Source organism: Anopheles stephensi, chromosome 2 (genome assembly GCF_013141755.1).
Source record: "Anopheles stephensi strain Indian chromosome 2, UCI_ANSTEP_V1.0, whole genome shotgun sequence".
Lineage (NCBI taxonomy): Eukaryota > Metazoa > Arthropoda > Insecta > Diptera > Culicidae > Anopheles > Anopheles stephensi.
The window spans coordinates 40,069,012-40,092,482 of record NC_050202.1 but is presented as its reverse complement, the minus strand read 5'-3'; the positions used below and the strand labels follow the sequence as shown (position 1 = coordinate 40,092,482).

The following is a 23,471-nucleotide window of genomic DNA, read 5'->3' as shown; positions in this document are numbered from 1 at the left end:
GAGCAATTATCATTAGCTTACGAAACGGGGCATCATGTGTGTGTGTGTGTGTGTGTGTGTTGCGTGAGACCTACACACTCGCGACACGTGCGACGTATCGCATTTAGAGAGCTCGATTTGATTGATGCCGTACGTACTCTTGGACGGATTCAATGACGTCACGATTGCCGTTGCTTGCCGTTCAAATGCTTCGTCATGCGGTGGTGTGCGTAAGGGTGAACCGCACACTGGGTGCATGGTACAACTAACAGACATTGCGATATCATCACCACGCTTTTTACATTATTTTTTTAATTTTGTTATAACCTTTACTTTGTAATATCCTTAAATATTTAAAAATCTATATATACTCACAAAAGGCTTGCGTTGGTACGTTTCTTCTTGAGCAAATTATAGGAATTAAACATAACATGATTTGTCCACCAAAACGATCTGTCTCTCTCACTGTGTTCAGTGTGTCAGTGTGCGTGCCGCCGAGTTTTCCACTGCTGACTAGCGTAAAAGCCAACACAATCATTTCATTCATTCGCAAAAAATCTAGCGTCCGCGTCGAACGTAAACGCCTCCCGGAGAGCCGTCGTACATTTGGTTCTTTCCGTTCGGATTTCTCGTTGTTCGGTTCTGGTGGATTTTTTAACACACAAACTGTTCCTTCGGCTCAGTTACCCACTCTTCAGTTGTGCAAAGAATCGCGGCAGAAATTGCCTTTTGTTTTGGATTAACCAACAATAACACTCCTTCAAACAGCGTCCGCGAGAAAGGTTTGTTTCTGTCAGCAGCAAACAACATAAAATAGCTCGTCACTGATCATAGTAAACATAGACGGGAAGTTCGCGCTTTCAATAGTTCCTCGCAGCGTCACGAATCCAAGAAGCGTCACATGGTGCTAGTGAGTAATCGAACGAATCGATTGCTGAAGAAAAAGCCCAAAAAGTGCGCCTCGATGATTCATTTCCTTCGTATAGCGAGCTGGAGCAAACGGTGGTGATTCAGTGCTGTTCCATCCATAGCAAGTGCTTACAAAGTAGACGCGCGCGCTATCGTGTCATGTCGAGTGTCAGATTTGTGGGAAGTGTGCAGTAGTGGTACAGCGTGTCGTGAAGGAGCAGAAGCAGAAGAAACACAGCACAATCACCGTCGGAAAGCAGCATTTTCGCAGCAAAGGCAACTGTTTTGTAGCCCACAGCAGAAGAAACGCTTGGAATACGAAACGTTAGCACACGCAGTTCTCCACAGTGCGTCCACCTTGAATGTTGCGCTAACAACAGCATCTCGATCGTGAAACAAACAAGTTCACAGAACGGCGAATACACAACAGTACAGAGGTGAAGTAAGAGCGCAAAAAATACCTTATATAACAAGCTAATAATGATTAGCGCGCCCGAGTGCATATTGCAGGTGTGATTCATATTATTGTCTCTCAGTGAGTTGGCTATCTGCTAGTAGTAGTTGCGTGTCGTTAGTAGTCGTCGTGTCTAATTCCTCTTCAACACACTAGTGCCTCCCATCTTGCCGTGCTGCCGATTCGTTTCGTTTGGCCAGCAGCATTCTTCGTACAATTGGCGCTCGTTAAGCCGCGTAAGGGCGGACGCGATCATCAGGCGCTGCAAAGTGTACAACTTTGCTACCTCGTGGTGAATGTCGTTGCGTGGTGCCCGTGTTCTTGACAACCGTGATCGATTTTACCGTTTGCTTTATCAACCAATGTGTGAAAGTTTATATGTGTGCGTTTGAGTGCGTGCCTACGTGAATAGTGACGTGCAAATTGCACGGTTCTCAACTCCCAAAAATCGCCCGTTTACGTTTTTTCCCTCGTGCCTTTTGAGTCTACTCCGGTGACTACAAAGTGTAAAGATAAATACAATCATCTCTACTGACAGCCGCCCCGGAACCAGCTGCCCGAGTGACGGTGACAAGAACGAGCCGTTAGCAGCAGCATCCGTCACACCGGGCAGTACCGGGCGCAGCAACAGCAACAACCCGTTCAAAACGTCCAGCAAAATGAGGATGAAGCATAAATCGCCCTGCCTAATGCTTCGGTTTATGCCGACAGACAAACACGGTAAGATATCGCATGCGTAAATAACCAGATCTCCTGACGCTGTCGTAGCAGCACAAATGCTTCTTTACCCAGCGGATGTTGGCAAAATTTAACGGAAGTTCTTAGTGACATTGTTTTTGTTGCGTCACAACACAAACGCCACACACATTGATTGATGATGAGTGGGTCATTAATTCATCACTATCTCAAACCTGTTTTAGGTTTCGTCTTCGCTCAAAGTGCCAGATCATGGTTTTGGTAGTAATTTTGGGGGAATATTCCCTAATACATGAATGTACCGGTATCAAAACTTCCGGCTCTGGATAAACTTTCTAGTATCTGATCATTTTAGCGAAAAAGCCAGAAAAAGCAGGTCAAGTACTCTCTCATGCCTCAGAAGAAGAACACTGCTGATCTGATCGTTTTAGTCCACGAATTAAGCAGTCAGTTGTTACGTTGTTAGTACATTGTATTGTAGCGCGGTTTTGCATCGCTCTCCCTCGAAAAATGGATCTTGCTTGTAGTTAACTTATGTCATCAAAGACTCCTGACTAGTAATCGCGATCCCCACTGCCAGCTTGGATTACTTACAAACAAGTAATCCACCGCAAATCGCTGGACATTTAGTGAGATTCTTCGAACACGCCGCGTCTTCGAGCCTGATGACTGATTGGCGTAGGAAACCTACCCCCATCGTCGGCTCCGAGAAATGCTGTTTCAGGTTCCAAGAATTATGAAACGTGCCACGAAACGAGCAAGCCGCACACTGCACACTGTAGGGCAAAGGGTCTTTGTGGATACTCTGGAACGAAAGCGTCTGGATGTGCGTTTTACACGTATTTTCATGCGCGTTCGGTGCTTTCCGATCGACCCGCGACGATATAATCTGCCTTTTGCTGCCATTGCAGAATCGCGGTTCAGCCATACGCATCGGAAGCACGCACTGATACACTGATACAAATGATCGCCTTTACATGAATCCCTCCCGTGTTACTTGTACCAATAATTTTGCAAGAAGCCAAAACACTGAGAAATGTTTGATTCGTTATAATAAATAATAAGTTTACGATACTTTTCGACTAACTTTGTCAAAACAAAACATACTCAAAAGTGCTTCAAATGGTTAACAAATAGTCCAGGTAAAATAAGAGAAGTGAACAGGACACGACAAATCATCGAAACTCTTGGTGTCCTCCTCGGTTTTAGACATGTGCATGTCGAGCTTGGCATTCCACCGATAAAGCGCACCAAATTTTGGTTTTGGTTGGCAAAAGGTGCGAGGACGCAAAGAGAGTTGAGGACCGTTGATGTTGATGTTGATGCGGCATTACACTTCAACCGACCAAAATCATACATTAATCGTATGAATTACTTGCGGGATGGGATGTCGATGGGGTTGGTGGATGGTAGTAGTAACTATTTACGGCCAGTAATTCCACCTTTACTTTTACACTCGCCGCGAGGAAGATTGCAGCACCAAAAAGCACGTTGAGTGGCCCCAAAAATAGTTTATTTTCATGTGTTTCGCCATGTGAGGGAGTGACAGACACGAAGAGTGTACGTTTTTGGGGTCGTTTTCAGCCCGAATGTTCAAGCATAACAGGATCAAGCGCGTATGAAATTCCTTCCATGCCTCGATCGAGATCGACGGAATATATTTGTTTAGGAAGTCATTGATAGACTGAAACATTTAACAGGTTCAATTACACGAACCCCGGTTTCTTCCTTGCAACAATGACATGAAGTACATCTTTGTGGTTACCTCCTGTGGTTACTTCTGCTCCTGCTGCTGCTGCTGCTGCCATGATACATCTGTCTCCCGAACACTTCATTCCGTGGACCGTTGTCTAGTGTTTCATTTTCGCAGTTTGCTACGAGCGTCGAGTGACCGTCTCGCTGAAGAGATGGTGGGATGGTCTTCACCCCTAGAGGAGGAAGAGGGCCTCGGCTCCCCCACTGTGAAGAGCGTTTTGTGGGAGCACGAAAGAGAGAAGACACGTTTTTGATGGCTAGAAATAGCAGCGAATAGCGTTGCGCTATTCAAGAAAACCCCCCTGGCCAAATTCGATTTCGAAGATGACTCATCGTCCGTTGGCCGAACGCCAGAGGTGGTTCGGTATGCTTAAAATTTGTACATAAAAACGAGCAAGCAAAAGAGGACGTAGAGTAGGGGAGCGGAGTTGAGCAGTGGAAAGGAAATGTGAAACCAAACCGGGCATGAGTTCGCGTGCACTTTACAGCATATAGTCTCGATCAACCGAGCCAGAGGAAAATGATCTTCATCCCCTTCGAAGGAACGAGAAGAAGAACTGATCTTTCGAAGCATGAAGCACCGAGCTACTCAGAGAGAGAGAGAGAGAGAGCGGTACGGATTGTAAGCAACAGTATGAAAATAATCCCCATCCGCATATCCAACCGCACACATACGCCTCAGTCCATTATTCTGAGGTTCGGTGGTGAAAGCTACAAAGACGACGAGAGGTAGTTTGGGATGCGCATTCGGGCCTCAGTCGAGCCGTGCCGTCTGTGGTGAATCGGATCGTGTTCTGCCTTCGATGTTGCGACCTCTTACACGATCGTGAATCGCTGTCGTAAGGAATGATGCGGGCGGTGGGATACATTTTGCGAGCTATTTTTAGTCGCCCAAATCCATCTTCTTTCCCATGCATGCAAGGACGACTGAACAGACATCCGCGCTTCTGCGAGGTATCTGGGCGCTCTAATTGATGTGGTAACTGGTAACTAACAAGTTTTCCGATCGAGACTTTCCTGAGACGAAAGGGTCGGATGAGGCACATACGCTGTCTTCGTAGGGTGGTATTGGAATGAATCAGAAAACTGATCCGCTTTACTGTTTCGCACATAAATCACACTGATTTACGCCCGATTTGCTAATGATGAAACGAAGTGTAGCAATAAAGAGAATTTATTTTCAGTCCGTCTTCCCAGTGTACTGGCTGCCTTTTTTCTTGTGGTGTGAACAGCTTGTTGGCTTGAGGTTTCATCTCTTTCCTGCACGGTAACATCTCAGGCTCCACACCGGGGATCATCACACTTTGACTTCCAATCTCCCCGGAAGGCCCCAATGCGCGCAACCCTTTGGGATACCACCGATTGTTTACGTCACCGTACCTGCCCTTTCCCCTGCCAGCGTGAGGTGGGAGACATTGGAGCAGTGTGGCGTGGCGGTTGCTGCGTGAAGTTGCTTCACGATCGGCGCATTAATGTTTAGTTTCGGCATTATGACTCATGGCTTTGGTTTTCGCTGCTTCTCGCGACGAGAATCCATATGAGGCATTTGTCTTTGTACTAAATATTAATGTGAATTTATAGTACATCACGATCACGAGAATGTTGAGTTCAGTTTTGGACCTCCCTCAAGAGATTGTATCTTCAAATTTATCTCCGATACCAAGATCGGAAATCAATTCGAAATTCAATTCCGATTCGTGGTTCTTGTACAATTGCGCTGGAGCATAGAAAAACAGTTAGGATAAACTTAGGCCAGCCTGGTACAAAGAAAGACGAAACAAACTGACTCAACTGACGGAAAGCACTGCTACGGCTACAGCCGATCACGATTTTTCTTACTGGAAAGCGTGCCAGTTCTCCGACCACACCAGCCTACAGCGACGCATACCACAGTCAACAACGGTTGTTGGTGCTGCTGACAGAACTAGTTTTGTTTGTGCACGGCTCGGAGAAGCTCGAATGCTCGCCTACTGAACGTTCTCTCGCTGTAGCCTGCCAAGCAGGATTTCTACTTGCATGTCTCAGTTTCCTCTTCCGGCGGGCATTTGAACGACCTTTAAAGGTTTCACGTAAGAGCGAGCGTTGTACAAAAGCTAATCGTTGAACGATCGGTCTGGCGAACAACCGTGGTGTGGGTTTTTGGATTCCGCGACGTATGGCTAGATGATAGTAGTGACCGCCAATAGAAGCAAATCATTTCAACGGATTGGTCACTGTGAAGCATAAACTATCTGATCAGTTTCATGCTCTGCCGATCACGTTCAATAAGTTCCCCCATGCATCTGCTGCTGGTTTCAGTCAGCCAGCAAGCTAGCCAGACAGACAGCACACATGGATGATCAGTAAGCAGAGAATCATTGGAGCCACGATCGTAGAAGACATGCGAATTAAGATTCCGCTCTGCTTCTCTGCTACTAAGTAAACTTTCGCTTTCCGGTTTTGTTTTGCTTCCGTTTAATTTCATCTTTCCATTCGTTCTTTTCTTTCTGTTTCATTCTCGGCAATCGGCAGCCATCCATGGTCAGCACAAACGGCACAAAGATAGTTGCGATGATTCATCGATCGCTTCCAGCACCCGGGTTCCACTGGCGCGCAGCTGTTCTAGTCCAGCAGTATCATACGGTAAGTTTTGCAATTGCTCTCTTCACACAGTTCTTCATTGATTCGGGTCGGATGAAATCCGATGAATGGACTATTACAACATGACGTTTAGCATAGAATTTCCACACTCGCCTCATTGCTCGTGATTATCGGATCACAATAAAAAATTGTAACATCTGGACACTACTTCCATTCACTCAAAATGCTACAGTTCTTTGGGTCGAAAAAAGGGGCAACATGCGTGTAACCATGGATGCAGCCAGGGATCACATCCGATGACGTGATGATATGACAACAACGAAACACACATAGACAGCCCATTAGTTCCGCGGCCATTTGACACTTGTAACCTGCCAAACATGCTGGCGTGATTGCGTTGCGCTTGTTTTGTTGTTATGACGTTAAGTGACGGATCACGGGAGTCTTCATCCAGCCAAACCGATGTCATGTCAAAACAACAACGCCGCGAAAATGGTGTCGTATTTTTTTTTTACTTTTGGGGTTCTTTTCGGATTACTCCACTGGCGCTATTTAATGCACATGTGTGCTTCTTTACCTCAACACACATCACAACGGATAACGCAGTTGAAGATAACGGTCATAGAGATGGCCTTTCGCCCTTTCGTAAGATCGACCCGTCTGGGTAGATTTGTTTTTCTTCTACCGACCGGCCCGAGTACTTGTCTGGCGCGATGACGTCCGCGAGGAGAAGATTTACATGGTTTCATAATCTTATCCTCCCTAACAGCATCGGGATGGGTCTATTTGGCCTGCCCGAAACGACGTAGTTGCCTCCCTTGCCTTCCGCACTTGCGGACAATGGTAAACAGAACATAAACACGATAGTGTGCTGGTAACGTTTGGTTCTGAAGGCGCTAACAGTTGCGTAACGTTGAGCCGGCAATTGAAGGTTTGAAGAGTTGAATCTCGAAATTGCTTCAATCAGAAGCGCGCGGACACCATTGCCCTGATAAGCAGCTGGCTTTGCATCTCTTTTAGCTCACTGTGCCCGATTATCCAATTGATGGGGACTGCGTGTACTCGGCGGCATATGGGATACACATACCGACCAAAGCGCCCGAAATTGTCTGTTCCGATGCGGTGGTCTCATCAACGCGCGAACGCATAAACCAGATGGACAATCTCCGTTCATAGCTTTTTTTGTTGTTATTTTTATTTTTAAACCACAATCAAAATGTGACGATCGGTCCCCTGTAAGAGAGAGAGAGAGAGAGAGAAATTGAGAGTGCGATCTTTTGACAACTTTTCAAGCGAACGTTTGCACTGTGACTCACGCCGGCCAAAGTGAAGGACCATTTGTGCAAGGTACACTTTTTGTATTAATTTATTTATTTTCAGCACGTTTCCTTTTTTGCGTGTCTTGTTTGTTTTTTTTTTTGCGTGTATGTGTGTGTGTTTCAAACCGCAATGTTGTCGTCCGACTCGACCGAGGGTTAAAAGATGAGCTAACCGGCATGCTCGAAACGGCAACTCCGCCACCATCACCATCATCAAACCGACATTTCAACATTTTATTTTGCTTTTCAGTTCTACGGTGTAATCTGTTTTTGCCGGGAGCGGCGGTCCGTTAACGTCCGTTTGCGTCGGCGGTGCAATGGTCGTCTTGGCCGTTTTGAGTGGATGCTAAAAGTTTTCCGGTCGAAAGCAATACACTCCAAAACGCACAATACTCAAATGTCACACTTTGCACTGGAGCGCGTTGCTAAAAAAAGTTCGACGCCGATGACATCATGCCTGATCATCATCATCCTCATCAGGCGGAAAGTTTTTTGTCAAAATCGGTGAATAACAACACGGATATGGCCGTCTTGGTCGTCGAGCCAGAAGCATTCTAGCCGGTGTGAAGCGGTGAGAAAGAAGCGAAAATTGTATGTCACGTAATCAACAGCGTCTGTGTTTTCACGCCCGATCTTGGAAAATTTTGCTACCATATGCCTCTACCCGTGATCTGCAGCATCATCGCAGTCGGTGGTCCGGGAAATGCTGTACAAAATTAGAGCGCTTCGCTAAAAATATACGCACGCCCCAAGAGGTAATTAGCGAGCGTGGCAACAAACCGGTAACGATCGACGGTGACTAACTAACAGGCCGCCCAGTAGGGAATTTGTGATCCACTGCCACAGGTTGATCAGTTCCGGAAGTATGGATTTTTGTGTTCTTTCAAAATTAGCTTCACTCTTTCAAGCGTATCACTCGACGTGAGTTAGAGCACGCATCGTCCCGAAAACAGCATCATCCAGGTGCAGTGTTCTGCCTTCTAAGAAACGATTTCACCTGTTGAATGCACCGACACGCCTGTCTGGGAAAGGTGTGTATGTGTGTGTTTGTGTTTGGGTGAACAAATGCATACCTAAAACAATACACACATACATAAGCACACGCAACGTTGTAAGATGAAGCGAGTTGGAAAGCAGCCCTGGATGAGAAAATGCAGAGAAAAATAAGCGAGAGCAAGCAAGAAGCTGCGTGCGGCTTATGCTGCGAACATGACGACAAGATACAGGCATCCAGAAAATCAACCGTCGCCGTATCCGGTTTCAAGGCCGGTCGGACAACTTTTCGCGTCCTGCCATGCCCCGCCTTCCCCATCTCCCCCTTCTTGCCAGTGGTAAAGGTGTCTCCCAAAGTCGCCAACGGGTTCGCCTCGCACCGCAGTCGTCGCGTCGTGGAACGGTGGAACCTTTCCAAGCGCGAGTTGTAACAGAAACCGTGAGGGTTTTGGTGAGCAGTTTGGCGTGAGAGCTGTAGACTCCTATTGCCTGCAAACTCCTTGAATCCTTGGTATGCTTTTCGCCCCTGGTATCCCATCGCAAATGGGGGCCTTTTTGCCGCTGCAAAAAATGCATTTCGGAATGTTAGTTAGAGTTGGCTGAGACACTCTCACACGCGCACACACACCGGAATTGCATATGTAGCCAGTGCTGAATGCATTTGAATGCATCGGTCTATAGGTTGTTGCACGTGTGTGTGTGCGTGTGTTTTTTTTTTTCGGGGGCGTTGAGGCTGTTTGCTGCGACTGGAATGTATTCTTCCAGCGGGCTTTTCACTCTCAAAAACCCTCGCCACAACGAAGTACTTTTGCGTGCACGCGAGTGCTGGTGCTAAAGGAATTTTGGTGCAACCGTCTTGGTTTTGAAGACTGAAGCACGGAGGAAAATAAGCAAGTTAAACATTTGAAGGATAGAAACCCGTCCTCCAACGCATGTTGACAGGTCTGACATGGTTGATATTAATAGGTGCTTATATCTGCAAACGCGTCAGTGCAACGATTTTGATTTGTGTACACTTTCGGGATGTAAACATGTGTTGGTTGGTGCAGCCGTGTGTTTCATCCTATCTAATGAAAAATGACACCAGCTGAGAAATGACCTTCGGCCTCAAACACTTTTGCTCCAGATGGGTGCATTATTGCAGAGCGTCGTTGGTACGTGCATTTGCTAAATGACGAGCTAATGTGAAAAGACTGCTCAAGGCTATAACAGATGTCTAGCATTCCAGAGAGGATATGAAACATCAGGTCTTTTTGTCAAAAATATCACCAAAAAATAGTTGATCATCGATCAGCGTCTCTGGCGCTGCTTAAATGTCGAATCATCTATTAATACTTCCCAAAAATGGAGCACGGCCAATCGTCCACCCTTACCCTCACTGTCTGAACATTTAATTTAGTGACTCCCGGTATCTCATCACTCGGGTGCAGCCCTAATAAAAAAGCTCCCCTTCTTCACTAGACTGTCCAATCAACGCCGATATGAGCGTTCGCCAATACCCATAGTTCGTGTGGTGTGACGCCATTCGGGGTAGCATATCATTGAACTTTAATTGAACCGCAGACTACGCACTTCCCGATCGCAGCTTTAGTAGGTTTCAATCGCACGACGGAAAGGCGCGGTGTTTTCACCACACCCGGTGGATAAATTTATTCCGGTTGTGCCTACCCTGTCGGCCAATAACCACATAACTAACTGTTCCCTTAGGGAATAGCCGTCAGAATTATTTGATACCGCGCGTGGAGCCTCACGCGTCAGCTATTTTTATGCTGCGATGCAAATGCCGAGCGCGGAAGTTTATGAATGGCATAGAGGTCCATTAGCGGCATGCGGGTTTTTGTGCGCGATGATAACGAAATCGTTGCGCTACAAGAAAACAAAATTCTTGAGAGCTCGTTCAATCACTTCATTCAGTGTGTGAGAGGGTAAATTGCAGTCTAGTTGGTAAGGAAAAGCGGTACTACCGATCATCGTTCGACTGTCCTTTGGGTTTTCTCTGCTAAGATCGATCTCCTTCTTCGTTCCAACACATGCTTTATTGTAAACAAAGAACCTACATTAATCGCAACACTTCTTACCTTTCTCACAGACATCGAATCGCATCCTGCATCCCACGTTTTTCCGCATCTGCTGCTCGGCAATGGCCGAGACGCAATCGATCCATCGACTGTCGGTGCGAACTGCGTACTTAACGTCACCTGCCAGCAACCAAGCGGCCAGTTGAAACCGGGCCTCAAGTACAAACAGATACCGGCCAGCGACACGCCACATCAAAACATCAAGCAGTACTTCCAGGAGGCCTTTGAATTTATCGGTAAGTTTTGTTTTTTTTTTTGCATCCAGTGCAAATGTGCACCAAAATATGTGGGACAACCTTAAACGGGAAGCGAATCAACTCGCAGTAAGCGCTTGTTTTTCTGCAGTTGTGCTTTAAATAATCGGCAATGAAGGCAACCCCAGTGGATGGGAATAATTGCCGCAGGTGCGCGTTCGGTGCGCGCAAACGGCCTACGGGTTTTAATACCGCCAAATCCAAGGCCAACATTTGGCCAACAAACATCCAGCAATCGTCGGGAGTTCATTCGTTTGCAAAGTTGAATGAAATGTTAACGATGCTTCTCTTCTACCCCGGCACAATCTGATCTCATCGCATCCGCGCACGATCCTACCTACCCGGCAGTAGAATCCAGATGCGCTGCACGATCGCCGATGATTCAACGCTGATGAATACGTAGGAAAATATAGCCGAAGAATAAAAAGAACCGCCAACAACAAACCCGTTCGCGCAAATCTTTAAACCTCATGCGTGCGTCCAAAGGAATTGTGGAGGCTCTCGGCAAGAAACAACAGCGAAGAAAGCATGAGAAACGAAACACATAAAAAATGGACTCGCCAGGTTAACGCGTTTTTTTCTTCCATTTTATCGCAAAAAACGCGAATGGGGAAGAAAAAAAACATAAGGCAAAACGGTTGTTTGACGACGTTTTGGGTGTTTATTTTCATGCACGGTTCCTGAAACCGCAGCCCATCGTCCAACGAGGAAAATCCTCCAACGTGTTGTATAGCGCGCCTATGTCATTTCTTTACTGCTATCTCTCTGTTTTCAGTTGGTGGGGTTTTCTGTTTTCGTGTTTTTTTTATTTTGCTGCCATGGGGTAGATGATCGCATCGTCGAGGATACGTAAGATTTTAATTTTAAACACATCGGAATGCGCGTCAGTATTGTAAGCCCGAGCCCCACACATATCCGAGCTTCCCATGCGGGCGAAGAGTCCGTTCTTCATCTGTCCATCCCGAAGCACCGGAGGGAAACTGCAGCAAATCAAACGGCTCCACGAGAAACAACTGCATCGCACGGTTGGGAAATCCGCTGTACTAATAATTCCAAATTTGCCATCTGTCTAGATGGGTTGGAATCTAGATAGCGCGAAGAAGGGACGAAAAAAATGAAACATCGAATGTAAAACATCGCGAAACTTGCACTATCTTCCGTTCCCATCGCGTCCTGCCGTCATCGGCGATTGCACCCAATGAAGAGTGAAGCATGGAACAAACGGGTGAGAGAACAGTTGCCAACTGTTGTGTTGTGAGTCGCTGGTCGTAGCTCACGCGAGAAGTGGTTGTGTGGTACAAATATAGCAATGACATCAACCACTAACACCATCATCCTTTCCCGGCTGTAGTAAATGGTCCGGTTGTTGATGTTGTTGTTTTCTTCCACCCCTTCTTGCGTGCGGTTGGTCGGCCGGACGTTTTTTTCTCCTACCTTTCAGAGTAGCACCTCTGTAGTATTTGTTACGAATTCATAAATTCACTTTGTCGTGTCATTTACTTTGGCTCCACAATTTCCCCACCACCTGGTGGGCCGTGGTTAGGTGGCCAGCTGTTGGACAACGGCCAACGTTCGTCGTCGGGCTATTTTCTTTTCGGCAACCGGCCATCAATCCTTCTGCCTTGAACTCTTCCGCAGCGGTAGGGGCATGGAAATGGGAGACGAAGGAAGTATTTATGTTCTGGACGACCTTGGCGGTGGCGGTCGCGCCACCCGGAACATGTGAATAGATTCGGCTTCCGTTTGGGGCCGATCTAGGAAGGATCTAATGGAACGCGCATTACAAGTAACGGTGGTGGTTGTCACGCCTCTCCGCTACCCGAGCGGGAGACGAGAATATTGCATTGCGAATATTACCGTTAATTGGGAGTGTGGTCAGTCATTAAATGCCATGCTCGTAGTAATCTATTTCGAACGGGACAAGCAGCCTTAACTTCCGGCAGACAATCCGTCTAGTGAACGCTGGATTCTCCGCCTGTTAAAAGTTCCGACTGTTCAGAGATATCAGCGTTAACTGCTAAGCAATGCTTTATGATACCCTGCCAGTCAGAAGTTGATGTTATCGGAATCAGGTCCCCACATGGTACCCAAACCTCCATGATACGCCGCATTTTTTCTGACCCCAAAGCTTACGCACATCTTGATGACTGGCTGGGAACCGACACTGAAAAAACCACAGCTGACACCACCGGAAAGGGTGCTTGCTGCAAGCGTATGTGTGGGGTGCGCTTGTCGTGGCTTATCTGCTGCGGTGAGAATAGGAGCAGACCTAACACTGCCTTCCTGCCGAGATATGTGGCCGGGGGAGCTTTATCAGTGTTCAGGGGTCCACATAAGGGTGTTCTGTGTGGGGTTCAAGTACATGCAACACAACCATGTACTACTGCTGTTGTGGTGCTCCACTCGGGGAAAAATGGTTCTTGGCATAGTCATAGTCGTTATCTTCGGCTATTTTCCCCACTGCCAGCTAACAAGTGGGATTCGTGGTGAAATCCCACCACTTAGAGCACGTTAAGGGCGAAGTCTCTCTGTTGGAAACAAGGTGTTCGATAGGCCGAGACGGCATCTGCAATAATCATCTTAGTGGATTAGTCGATTGGGGTCAACATTGAAGCTGAAACCCAAGCAAAGACTCCTCCCTGAGTAGCAAAGTACGATTTGATAGATTACGTCTCCCATACACACAGCTTCTAACGGATATGACAAATGTCAACACGCCACTTGCCGTCTTTTAGCACACCGTTAAGTAACTCGTTCACTGTTTAGTAGCGTACCATTCCTTCCCTAAGTGCACCTGCTCTGAAGTCCCTTGTTCAGTGCCTGGTGCCTGCCTCGTACATGCGTGGTTCCTGACTTCTATACCACTGCCACCAAGAAGCAGTATAGTAGCGCAACACTACTACTAAATCTTTCCGTCGCTTTGAACGTTAATTCGCTCTCACTTGTTCGTTAAAGGTTGTTGGGTAAATATGGCATTCTCAGTGATCGTAGTTTATGGGCGAGTGAACGTACAGGGAAGATGGAAAGAAGGAAGGTGGCATCAGCAGCGCTGTTGCTTCGTAAACTGATAGCGAAGCACGGTGTGCGTGTATATATTTGCCTGTTTACGAAAGAGATCGCAACCTAGCGTGAGAGCGAGCGAGCAAGCGAGCGAGACACTGTGAGGGACGAGAACCAGAAGAGATTGGCTTGAACCCCCTCATTGGTTGTGCCTACCACCAGCACCCTGAACGAGCCAAACACTCGCTTGCACTGCGGTATGTTTGCGATGAGTCACGAGCTGTATTTAAACACAATTAAATGGCACGATATGAAACGCTGCTGGCTCACTTCACTCACGCTCCACCACACTCACACACACACACAAATGGTCAACCGTTGCCAACACATGACCATGGCCAAGGGTGGCTTTACGCGAGAGGGAGAAGGGAGGGGGGGGGTGTGGGTTGGTGGTCTGGCCGGCGCATGGCAGTGGAGTGGACGAGAAGTAACGCTCGTAATCGCGGCCGCGGTGTCGCGCAGGAGGCCCGCGAACGAACGAAGCGAACGTGAATGACGCAAAGTAAACTGAAGCAAGCACACAGCACACCACACAGGCTGGCAAGTTTCAAGTAGAAATGCCACGCAGGCGAGATTTGGCGTCCTTCGAGGGCCACGGGACTGTTCATCGACTTTGGGAGGCTATATGGAATCGCACAACCGAATAAGCAAAACAAAAAAAAAAAAAACACTGGTCAGAATCAGAACCTGTAACTACAGCAGACAGGGTCAAATGAAGGCTGTCTTTGTAATGCACACAGGTTGTAATTTGTGCTGGTGTAAGGTGGTAGACACTCTGAGTTTTTATTCTGCCAGCAATCAAAAGACATCTTTTTTTTAAGTCTGTTCAACCTGCGCGCGTAAGTATCCCACAGTTCCCTAGTTGCTGCCATGTTCTCCAGACAGGCTTGCAGAGGAATTTCCCTTCGGCGTCGTGGGATTACTGTGCAGAAATGGATATCGAGCCCTCAGTTTGCAAAGGTTTTACGAATCGCGTGCGGAAAAAAGTGTGGAACTAGGTTCAAGATTTCGGGACCTCATTTCGAGTGGCACGCACTGGCAAGTAGTCGATGCAGCCAAACAGGTTAGAGCAGGAGGAAATCAAATTTCACCTTTACCAGTTTGAGACAAACGCCAGTTTTTGTTTCCTCGCATTTTTGCTAGTTACTACCGAAGCCCCTCAATCGCGACGGTTGTACCAAACCGGCCTCAAATGCAGCAATTTATTTCTTACGAGGTACGCAGGGAACTTTGCTTAGTTGGCAATAGATTGCGGGAATGACTCATAGACCGTGCGTTCCCGATGCCTGGTGTACCTAGGATTATGGGGGTTGCGTGTTGTACCGACGCTATTAGAAATTCTCATGGTCCGGATTTGGTCCGTATCCCACAGAAGAAACACAGTCCAATATTGTGACAGACACACACGCTCACACTTTATGGGAAGGTTGCTAGTTGGACCCGAAATAGAATGGAACAACTTCCGTGACTCGACTCAATTAAACGGTAGCGATGTTCGGAAGCAGAACACAGTGAAAAAAATCTTCAAATACGACAGAAAGGACCTTCTGCTCCCTTTTTCGATCGAAAGAACGCGCGAAGCGTGCGCAGTTGTAGGTAATAGCGTAAGTTCTTATAGCTAGCGTAGGACATACATTCCACGGCTTCCGATTTACATGACAGCCGATGTCGATAAAACACTAATCCTGGGCACCTTTGCCGCAGGCCACGTGCAGTTATTTTTCCGAGCGTCTGCCGAGTGGTATTCCCGATAAGCTGCTAAGACCAAGGGGGACACGTGTTCTAATTTGGTCTGGCTTACGATCAACGAGATGACATATTACAAACTTGAGCGATGAAAAAATAAGGGTGAAAACGTCCCAGTTGGGTGCCGAAGGGTACCAGATATGGTAATAAGCGGCACCAGTTCAGGTCCAAAGGAGGGGGAAGAGGGAACCAGTGGGCAATTGATTATGCCATATGATATCAATAGATAGCACTGAATAACTTCTCGTTGGTCCCCTTTTCGGTCTGACGACTAAACTGCGTATAATAATAAACTTCCAGCTCGTTTAGCTCGTGGAGCATTGGGATTCAGTTCTTTTAGCCGAAAAAACGAGCTGTACGATAGTTCCTTGGGTTGTAATAATAGGTTACAAAAACCAAGCCATTCCTCTTCAGCGGTACCCTTTCTAATCACGATTGGATCGATGTGGTCGATTCGAATTAACCAGCGCACTAGTTTTATGCGGGCTACAATATCCCAGTCACACCTACAACATCACTATCGCGCGCCCCTCAAGAAAGGCCTTGTGATCGTGTGATGTCGCATTCCGGGGTGCGCGCAATACACCTCCAACCATCGACGGGGCAGCGATGATTCAACATCTACCAACATGTTTGTAGGACCTGTTTTCAATTGCCATCGATTGTACTTGAAACCAACGGCCCTGGTTTTTTCGGAGCCGAGCGGATAAGGTTAAATGCATCCAGACACTGGTACACTGTGTGTCCCCAGTTATCGACCGGGTGCGATGTGTAGCGAGGCTTTGTGCCTGATGTGGGTTATAATTGGGTGCTAATAATAATGGATGCCAACACTGTAGTTGATTAGAGCGTAACATATCCATCCAGATCACACGGTCACGTGAGAGGACGCCTTCGTATTCGATGTCCCTCAACAACAGGCTTTATCTCTTCGCCATCCAATTTCCGATCGATCAGCAAATGCCCGCCGAACGCAGGGAATGGTGATTTGAACTGGGAACGGTATGATGATTACATGTAAAGTCCCCTCACAACCCGAGGCAAGAATAGGGTTTTGCTGGCACCAGCAGTGTTATGGCAAAGGTAGCAGCTGAACAAACGTCGTTTGCACGATAACGATTACACCTAAAGTGTCCCAAAACGCCGAAACGTTATGCAGTCGGGGATGAGTCAGTGGCTCGGCTGAAGCGACCCAGCGGGCCCCGGTAGAACGGTTATGTAAATAAACCGCAGCACCACACACTGGCCCCGGGTTCGCGCATATTTAGAACAACATCGGGGGAGAGCGCACTATGTGTGTGACATTTTAATGCTACAGGTCGCGCGCACTGTAGAGGTGAAACCCCCAGCTAGAGACTCCGAGACTCAGAGAAGCGATTGAGGAGAAGATTGGACAGACATTGGCATTGGACGGGCGATAGAATTAATTACCAGAGTCGTCCGATTTCCCCCTTTTTTTCGTCACTCCGGCGGATGTCTGAGTAATGTTTAGGGATGTTTTAAATCGATGTATGTTTTTCTACCGCCGGTCGCTTCTTCGCCCTTCTGCTTCCTGCCGTTTTTTGAGCGAGGTACTCGACCGAGAAACACGGTCTTCGATGGTCACCCTCTTGAGTGGCTCTCACAATTGCTACGGGCATGATAAACGCGGTGCTGCACATATATGTAACATGGCCCTTTGAGCACCGTACTTGGTGCTTATCTAAATATTTATCTAAAATTTATCTAAATTTGTCTAAACTATTAGGGGAATTTTATGCCCGAACGGATCTCTCGGTGGATTAAATATGCAAAATGAACTACTTTCCATGACCCTGTTGGCATTTTGTTAGGACGGGACAATATTCTCCGTTTGAAAGATGCTTTGGGAAAAATGGTAAGCATGATTTACTCATTCTACTGCTGCAAACTGGCGAAGAAAGCAGCATAGCGTTAGTATTCGCTATTAATGTTTCGTGCACCAACCGGAGAGAGAAACCTTCGATGGAATGGGTGACAGTCTTGCTCAACTTCCCGACACGCAACTGATATTATTGGAAAATTGTACTGCTCCAACGACAGCCATAAACTATTCAACGCGATAGCTAATTATGGACACGCAATCTCCTGCTATGTCTGGTAATTGAGGTGTGAGTTATGAGAAAACCGATGGGAAACATGTGTCTAGACTGCTAAGTACAGGCAATGTAAAGTGATTGCTGCGGGTTGCTCAAAATATAAAGTAATATTTTTGATTATAAGCATCAGTCTACGACTGTTTCGGCAAGTGGACAAACATAAGTAACAAATCCTGTAGTAATCCGGAACCGTGCACATCATCGTATGATCGATAGAGCCCATTGAATTTTGGAAACACTGTCAACTCGGCTGGGTGATAAGACCATGCTCTCATATCAGTCACCTATCAGGGTATGCGCTACACGGGACAGGGGAAAAAACCGTCACGAGCGTGCGCCATTAGTCCTTGGAACGGCCGTCTGGCGTTGGAATTGGGAGCAACGAAAGCGGAGCAACGTGTTTACCACATCCTCTAACCGGGCCGGCAGGCGGGCAACCCTTCTGGTGCAATCGATGGTGGTTGCTTGCGGTCGCTGAGGGATGACTCACTTGGCTCCTCCGTTTGAGACAGGCTTGAAGTGTTATTCAATAGCCCAAGTACTACCGCGGCACAATCCCCGCTACTGCGCCCGCTATGTTTTTCCTTGCTGGGCTGGTCGATAAGACGCTCTGGCAATGTGTGTTGTTTGTTGGGTGTGACAGAAATAACAACCAGATCAATAGTCAAGCGGAAAAGAAGGTACCACATGCCGTTTGGGGAGTAGTGGTGTCGGGGATCGGGAAAGCAGAAATAGGGAGGGGGGAGGGAGTTGTTTCTATTGTTTTTTTATTTCCCTTGCTCTCTTGTCCCCGAGTTGATACATAAGGTATGTTCTGCGCTGCGGTTTCGAACACTTATCACAAATAGTGCAAAAGGTGATAATATGGTTCGACGAACATTATTGCGTGAAAGGAGAAAATCCCCTGCTACGATTAGTGGGAAATATGTAGCACAACTAGACGAGAACTTATGTAGAATTGTGGTTGTACAGTGTGGGAGATACTGTCATAACAGGGAACCGCGGTTGGGCTGATAACAACTATCAACCGAGCCTTCGCACATAAGAAGCGTACACAATGTTTTAGCCTTTCCAAGCTTAAGTAGTACATGCTTAGACGTTTAGTCCGCGTTAAATGGATTTATTGTGTGTGTCTTGTCTAATCTCCTCCGCTAGGCTGACAGCAATGACAACAGACAGCTCATTCTGTAAGTCAAACCGTTCTGTTTCAAAGATGATAAAACTGGATATTTGTTTCAACCGTTGTCTGTATTCCATACCCTAAAAGTAATCCGTTTGACTGTGTGTGTGTTTCCTTCGCTTGTTAAATGGAAGCTTTGTAGATTCCTTTCAACAAACTGCGTACTTATTTAAAGGGCCTAGAAAGTTGCAATCGATAATGAATCCTTTATCGTTGCTCATCGCATTTCACCTTGCACCGGAGTGTCAACACACGAGCAGCGAAGATAACGCCCGTTCGGCCCGGAAACAGTAAATGTTCCCGTGTTTTGGGTGCGCAACAGTAAATTCAAAGACTGTCCAGGGTAACCTGGGTGTTGTAAGTGATGATAGTCAAGTAGGGCTCACAAGAAAACCGCGCACACATCAGAAAGCAAACTTCGCGCTATTCATTTGTTTGACGACGAGTCATCATCAACATGAAGGCGCAGGAATGGCGCAGTAGTACCCGTGTGAGTGTCTGTCCGCTTTCTAAACGTCATCACATTCGATGGGTTTATTTTTGAGTGATGTCCAAACATGGGGCACCCGCTCCAACACTGTTGGTTATCGCGGAAGGATCTTTCGCACGAAGCCATGTGCACAGATGTCCTCGAAGAGCTTCACAGTGTGCCGATCACTTGGCTGCTAGTGGCGTCAATGGAGGGGTCGTGTTGAGTTGTGCATTTGATGCGCACGTCATTGCTTGTTGGCGCCTCTAGCATTCGGATTTATCATCATTGTTTGCCCATTAACGCCTGCGGGAGACAACACGCAGCGAGATCTCTTCCTGTTCCTGTTTTCCTGGCCCAGCTCTGCTCAGCATGGTGCTATGTCACTGTCTCCCTGTTTCCTTCAGATATAGTCTAAATATGTGTAGTAGAATTGGTCCTTTTGAATAAAGTTGCCCTTGTGCGTTCTACTATTATCGCGCACAAGCAGCAGCTACTATTATCGACAATCATTAACACTCTGCTGTGTGGTTCTGTGCACGTGTCCCATTAACGCTCTGACCAGACTGTAAGGAATGGAAGCTTCCAACCGTATCCCCGCCCAAACGCAGCATCATTTAGTACCAAACTTCGCTCTACTTCTAATATTTCGACCCCACCGCAACGGAATGGATATGAAACAACATAAAAAATGGACTTAATTCAAAGGCCTGGCTCAAGTCCGCACCCGACGCTTCGACTGGTGCCAAATGTCAACGGCCGCAACGGAACTGTCTCCTAAACCGGAAAACGCTACCTAACACAAGAACTAGGGATGCTGGCAAAAGCATCCCAACAACGTACGATTGGTCACTGCGATGACTCATTTCTTGCGTTCTGGCCGTTACATTGTGCTGTATTTTTAATGGACGAGGGAGGATTGAACTTCCGGGTTTCTTTCCCTTTTACTGCTAATCGGGTTCGTTTAATACCATGACGACGGCGACGTCCATGCGCGGGGGGAAATGGAATTGTTTTCATGCGATTTGTTTGATGCGGTTTTGATGATGGTTGATGTTTTTGGGTTCAGGTTGAATGAATAACGGCGGACGGTCTGCTGCTATGCTAGAAACATGCCCGGGGAGGGTTCGACAGAGCAAAAAACACAAAAAACTCACGCAAAATGAAAGGATGCTGAAATGGGAAGGGTGGCTTAGCATGCACTTCCGTGTCAATCATTTCGGGACGCAAAAAGTGAATTGTTAATTAGACACTGAAGATGAGAAAAGGGGGTAAGTTTTTGTTTCACAACATGAGGGATTGTGCTTGATTGAATTGTACCGAGACAGTGATCTCATTTGCTGGCGGAAGTCCTGCGATGCTTTTGGAGAATACTGCTACGACTTCTCTACTGAGTGAGTGTTTGTCAGAGGAGAAATCTGGTCTAGAAATAGCAATCCGATTATAACGTTTTTCAAATAACTTTTTCGGTTGTCAAGGTTTGTTGTTTACAACCAGCAGATGTAGAGTGGCAGCATCTGGCTAGTACTTGCTCATTCTCGCTCCATTCTTTTCTGTACAGCATCTAGCCGCAAGTAAAGGAAACGTTGAGACCCATCTTGTACTTGAGACTGTGTTACTGTTGCCAGCATAAACCTCTGCCAATTGCCATGCGTATGCCGCCCATCAACTGCAGATGTTAGCACCCTTCTTTGCTTTTGCGGGTGCAAAAGACCAATCTGGGGCTGTGCTCGAGAAACTGAGCACTGAGGGTGGATAGCATCGGGAAATGGAACCGGAAAGCTATAAACACCCCTCGTGAACCGTCTGTTACCAATGTTTTCAATTACAGTACGTTTTCCGATAATACGGCTGTCGGTTGAAGCGAAGTTTCGCATGCATATGCGACCCGCTGTTACTGCTGGCAACATTACCAGTATGGATTTTACGGATTTTACGAAATAATCAGCAGAGCTGCGGTTCTGAGCAAAAAAGACAAAACTGTTCCCTGAAGTAAATCGGCACAGAAAAGTAATCTTGATGGACAAACCTCCATCAAGCCCTCAACTCTGCCAAAGTATCTCAAGAGTGATCAATGTGGCCTGAAGCGCCTGTTGCGAATAAACTCCCTTCTAATTCTCAACATCTCCTATTGTCACGTTTTGACCAACGAATCGGCGTGTGACTCATCTTGCGCGTTTTCTTGCACGAAACCAAATAGCAATCTCCCCGAATGACCTTTGTCTAATGGCGTGACGTCATGGCAAAGGCCGTACATGACGCTCCAAGCAAACTCCAACTCTCCAAGCCAACCAGCCATTGCACCACACACAACCACAACCGGTTTGGTGGTCGACATACAACAACAAAACCACCACCACCCGTTCGTTCGTGGTGCTTCAACTACTTGCTCTGGAGAGACCTCATCGGATCGAGTTGCGCCGCCAGTCGGTTTAGCTGTAACTTCCCTCTGTAGTGGTTTAGCAAAAGATGTGATTTCACCAATACGTACAGTGTTTCGATGGCTTTTGCTGGCTTGCTTTCGGCCACGATGGCGAGGCTTGAAAGTTGACGAACAGCTTCCACATTCCAGCGAGTACGGTGCGACCTCGCGAGGTTACCCCATGGGGAAACCTACTCGCGTGGTGCCAAGCGAAAGCCCCCATTCTGCACCTGGAAACTCTCACCGCACATCGGAAGCACAATGTTTGTGGAAATATTAAGTGTAAAATCAATCAGTCTAAGAATAGGGATGAAAGCAGCGCTACTTCCTTCTTTTCACACGGATTAAATTAATGCAATAAAAATCCTGCCAACGATTTCCCGCCAGGCTCGGGCGTTGGGCTGGACCGCCGGGAGAGGCGTTAAATTGCGCCCCGTATGGAATGGATGGACAGTGGCGAAGCAAATCGTCCTTATTGAATTAGACCGTTTCGGTGCCAAAACATAAGCACAGTCGAGAGTAATAGTTTCGTGTCGTCCCTTTTGCCAAATTGCCCCTTCACTGGCAGAAGATTAATGATCTTCGTCCATATCATGGACAGCTTGCTTCTGCTGGGTGGGATACAAATGGATGTAGCAGCAACTATCATCACCCGGGCCCTCTCTCCACTTTTTTTGTTGAGTGCGAAAACGTTGCCTGATAAGGCCTGGCTGCTTTGAATCTTCCCCCGTCTCTTCAGTTCAAAAATCACCTTAGAAACACCCTTCTTTTGTCGATTGTTCTTCAGAACATTTGTGCAATCCCCGCAATGAAGCATGCTGTTAATATGCAGTGTGTGTGTGTGTGTGTGTGTGTGTGTGTGTGTGCTTGGCCACTTCCACATCTGCTGCTAATATAGAGAAAAACTATTGTCATGCACACGGTCGTCCCTGCGTCCACAGTTTCGCATGGATGTGTTTGTTGAGTGTAAGTATTTGAGGAATGCATTTTATTACAATTGTCCCTGCGGCACAGGACTCAATTCGTGCTCCTTTCGTGAACCCGCATGAAATTGTCGGACTTGTTGTTTCTGCCTTTGCTTGATGCTCATTGGGCAAATCTCCTTTAACGTATAACACAAATAAGCCAACAATACCAGTTCTAAATGCAAAAATGGGGGAAAGCTGCTGCCAGAGAATGGTTGGTTGTCGATGCGCTTTCGAGCATCCAGAGGTGGTGGTGTAGAATAAATGGAAACTTTCAAACCCACGTTCGAATGAATCATGTGTCGACCCGTGACCTGTCAATAAACTTGTTGCCAGTGGGATGTGGAGATAGTACCATCGTTCAAAGTGCAAACAGCATACAGCATTCAGCAAAGTGCACACGCTGAACGGTTTACTCAACGGTTAGTCCCCACTAAGCACTAGAGAAGATGGGTTAGGGTGAGATCGTGCGGGAGCGAAGCGCAAAATGATTCT

The 23,471-nt window shown here is 47.0% G+C and overlaps 1 protein-coding gene across 1 annotated transcript in view; it reads left to right on the top strand.

Moving 5' to 3' along the window:
• The first annotated feature begins 514 nt into the window (after positions 1–514).
• Positions 515–23,471, top strand: part of LOC118507901 (tyrosine-protein phosphatase vhp-1) — a 30,246-nt gene continuing 7,289 nt past the window's right edge. Inside the window, exons 1-3 of the mRNA XM_036047155.1 lie at positions 515–2,062; positions 6,305–6,415; positions 10,775–10,999. Of these exons, the coding sequence (XP_035903048.1) occupies positions 2,002–2,062; positions 6,305–6,415; positions 10,775–10,999 (397 nt within the window). The 5' untranslated portion in view covers positions 515–2,001. The remainder of the gene's footprint in view (positions 2,063–6,304; positions 6,416–10,774; positions 11,000–23,471) is intronic.